Below are 4,253 nucleotides of genomic sequence, written 5' to 3'. Positions count from 1 at the left end.
GGACCTGTCCCTTTGCTGTAGTAGCGTGCTACAAGGGCTGATTAAGGATGTTCTAAAAGATCAACTTTTTGTGAACAAAACATATGGGTCATGTGGAGAAACTTGTGACACTAGTCAGAATTAGACTAGTGAATCTGTCAATTTCAGTTTCTCTTAGTGCCTCATTTTTCCAGTCACTAATTCTGTTTTCCCCATTTCCACAGCAGTTTGCAAAGTTCTATTTTTTTAAAAAAATATATGTGGGGAAATACATATCAATTTTCATATCACTTCCATTTATCATTCTAAGCTGCTTGGGGAAAGTGGGTACTATGTTTGCAAAAAGCATCCACTCCTGTCAAAAAATATAGCCATTAAAAAAAATTCCTAGTTAGTGAATTGGCAAAATGAATTAGGCTAAGACAGTGCCATTCAGTGCCACACTTTTCTAACTATTCTGTCTGTGCAAGCATTAGAGCTTGTCAGATGAAATGACCACCCCCTCTTTCCTCTGTGTACTATTCTGCAGGTTACCCTTGAGTCAATTTCTGGGGTGTTGGGGGAGGAGAGAGCAGAAAGCCCTGTTGTAAAAGTGTAAGTCTGTGTCTTCCTCTGACAAGGCTGGTGAGGTGAATCCTGCCTCTAATTTCTAATCTCAAATGGCATCTCAGAGATAAGCAGGTGAGTTTGCAGTGGGAAAGTGGAGAGCAGAGATAGGGTTTTCTTGCCTTTCATTTGAAATTTCTCCCACCCCTGCCATTTTGTGCCTTTGGCACAACCTGCATTTTTAGGTCATAAGTCTGTCCTGTACTGACTTGCGGTTGCATAACATTGAAACCTCAGCTCAGAGATTGCAATATTATGCACATGTATTTTGGTTTAAAAACTACTGATGTCAGAGTAGCTAATGCCTCAGTATAGCAAGATAACATGGGATTGCATCTTTCCATCTTCCTTTAAAATATGGGAAAACTCTGCCCATGCTATATATTTTATTAATTATGATGAGAGGTCCTATAATGTGAACAGTGAAAATAAGGAATGAGTGACAAACCTACATTTGTGCTAAGTCAAAATATTATCTTCTACAGAAAATAGCATATGATAAAATAAAGATGAGTACCAGTGCATCACATCTGAGGTTGCCAATATGAATGGCACATTGTGTATTATGAGTGAAATGAGCATAGCTTCCATTGGTTTGGTTCCGAAATAAACTAGACACACATACACACAAAGAAATGGGGGAAAGGAGAATGAACATTTATGTGCCAATCTGTTCTTTGCTCCCTGACCCTCAATTGGTAACAAGAACTGTCCCGGTCATTTGCTGTTAGTAGGCTGTGGAGAAGAATCCGAACATCCACAGAGGACCCTTGAGACAAGAGCAAGTGAAGAATTCCTGGTTGCTCACCTCTTCTGTGAGGTAAGAACTTTGAGTTCCTAAAGCTTATTTCTGGGGTGAACTGGCCAGGGTGGGAGCGGATTAAGCAGTTCCTTGTTATCCCTCCACTTAAATATGTAGCCTCCAAAAACAGCCTTTGATTAAATGAGAGAGGGAGGGAGAAGAGAATATCACTTTACATGTTGCTATGTGTTACACCTAGAGAAAAGGTTAAGCAGCTCCATGTCACCCTAGTCATAAGCATGTGGCCTCATAAAACTACTGCTGTTTGGAACAAAATGTTAAAGATGATTTGCTTTTCTGTGTCATATCGAGTATGGAAGTAATTCTCTTTCTCTTGTTCTCAAATGAGAGCACACCTTTCTTAAATGGAAGAGGGAAACTTCACAATTACTGAGTTTGGGATTCACAGATAATCGGAATATGCACTTTCTCCTATAGCAAGCTGATTTACATGTCATGACAGAACATTCAGAAGAACCTAGCACTTAATTCCTCCCATTGTGCTTCAAGTCATGGAACGTGATATTTTAAAAGATTGTCATTGTTTCTCATCTATTCTGCAATTTTCATGCAATTCATCACTTGATTGTGCATTAATTAGCCCCAATGCTGGTAAAGATAGTCATAACTAGGGGTAGATGAGAATTTGGTTTGGATTTTAATGAGAAACCACCCAGTTTGCACTTTTCAAACCAATATCATAACCCAAATCTTTCAACCAAAGGTACACTTCTCTGAATTTTGTGATGCAGTTCTCCCACCTAATAATATGTAAAAAAAATGCATATATTGCGGAAAGGCTGCACAAAAATGAATACATTACTGGAAATAACACAGAGAACTGAATTAGGTGAAATCACTTGCCAATATGTATATATTAATTGAAACTTCATGCAAAAATGTGTTTATTGAAAGAAATTCACACTAAAATGCTGACACATTTTCATGAGAATTTTTAAGAATAAATAAATAAAATTACTTGCTTTTTATTTCCTTTTTGCTTTTCCTCCTAGGGAAACTATGGGATTAATGATGGAGTATACAAATCAAACCATGGTGACTGAATTCATCTTCGTAGGCTTTATGGAACATCCAGAAATGTGGGCCCTTCTTTTCCTGCTGTTCCTCTTGATCTACATTGTCACAGTGTCAGGGAATATTGGCATCATCGTACTAGCCACCCTTGATGCAAACCTGCACACTCCCATGTACTTTTTCCTTAGCAACCTATCCTTGGTTGACGTTGGCTATTCCACTACTATCGCTCCCAGGTTGCTAATGACCTTTCTGGAGAGCAATAATGCTATTGCATTCACAGAGTGTACCGTGCAATTCTTCTTTTTCTGTCTGTTTGTCACAGTTGAAGCTTGCCTTCTAGCTGTTATGGCTTATGATCGCTTCACTGCCATTTGCAACCCATTACTCTATTTTGTTGCCATGTCTAAAAAGCTCTGCATAGTCTTAGTAACAGGTGCATATATTTGTGGCTTTGTGAATTCAGCTGTTCAGGCTTCGTTGATATTTAGCCTTTCTTTCTGCAGCTCAAATGTTATCAATCATTTCTTTTGTGACATCCCTCCCATCCTGAAACTTTCCTGTTCAAGCACAGCAGTGGCTAACACTGTGCATTTCATCTTTTCTACTGCAATAGTCACAACCACTTTGTTGATTATCCTCATCTCCTATATCTACATTATTTTTGCCATCCTGCGGATTCGCTCTGCTCAGGGCAGACACAAAGCTTTTTCCACCTGTGCCTCCCACCTCACGTCTGTCACAATCTTCTATGGGACCATTATCTTTATGTATCTGAGGCCCAATTCCAGTGTCTCAATGGATGAAGATAAAATTGTTTCAGTGTTCTATACTCTTGTGATCCCCATGCTAAATCCATTGATCTACAGTCTGAGAAATAAAGATGTGAAAGATGCTTTCATAAGGATGAGAGGGAAGATTTCATTAAGATCTCATTAAATTAATTCAGTTATTCTTCAAGATGAGTTTGAGTTTCCAGTAGATAATAACCAAGAAAGTGTGTATTTGTTCTATTTGTGTGTGTGTGTGTGTGTGTGTGTGTGTGTGTGTCCTGGTGTGTTGCTTTTTTTGACCATTCCACACTTAATAGTCAGTAGGTGGCATTAATAGTACATAGCATGGTTGGCTAGCACCTGTCTGTCTTGGGAGACAATGGATGAGTTTGTCCTCACGGGTGAAGTCAAAACGTTGGAGAGTTACAGTGGGTGGTTGGACATTGGGGAAGCCTTGATATTGGGTAGAGGGCAGCTTGTAGCCTCTGTCTGCCCCTCCTTGGTTAAGGGTATTTTGTTAAAGGGATCGGTGGTGGTGGTGGCATATGACTGACGCCCGGACAGGGACCAGGGTCATATCACACCTCTAACAGGGACCTGCCAGGGGGATCCGCTATTTAATGTAGGTCATAGGCCCACTGCCCATGGTGGTCTACCATTAGATGCATTCCCAGCAGATGGGCTGGAGTGATTTAAACTGGCTTCACCCAATGTTTATGGTCTTTTCTCCTTTGGTCACTACTGTGGATACATGATCTGTCTCCAGGCATTAGCTGGAATCTCCTTTCTTGTAACTTAAATCCATTGGTTTGGGTCCTAGCCCCCACAGAAGGAGAAAACAATCTTGCTTCATATTCCACATGACAGCTCTTTAGATATTTGAAGCTGACTATTGTATCACCTCTCAGTCTTCTCTTTTTCAGGTTAAACACACCCAGCTCCCTTAACCATTCCTCATAAGGCTTGGTTTCCAGACCTTTTATCACCTTGGTTGCCCTCCTCTCTACACGTTCTGGGGATCACGTAGAACCCCTAAAAGTGGTATGTCTGGGAATTTC

At 40.2% G+C, this 4,253-nt stretch overlaps 1 protein-coding gene across 1 annotated transcript; it reads left to right on the top strand.

Moving 5' to 3' along the window:
* Positions 1 to 2,407: 2,407 nt before the first annotated feature.
* On the top strand, positions 2,408 to 3,361 carry LOC309526205 (olfactory receptor 5AR1-like; the record flags this gene model as incomplete). The annotated part of the gene is made up of 1 exon (XM_082212119.1): positions 2,408 to 3,361. One exon carries the CDS (start codon positions 2,408 to 2,410, stop codon positions 3,359 to 3,361), a length of 954 nt encoding a protein of 317 aa, XP_082068245.1.
* Between the last annotated feature and the right edge of the window lie 892 nt (positions 3,362 to 4,253).

The sequence above is a fragment of the Podarcis vaucheri genome (assembly GCF_965113315.1).
Source record: "Podarcis vaucheri genome assembly, chromosome: 1".
Lineage (NCBI taxonomy): Eukaryota > Metazoa > Chordata > Lepidosauria > Squamata > Lacertidae > Podarcis > Podarcis vaucheri.
Note: the sequence above shows the minus strand (reverse complement) of the source record. Positions and strands in the feature narration are given on the sequence as shown.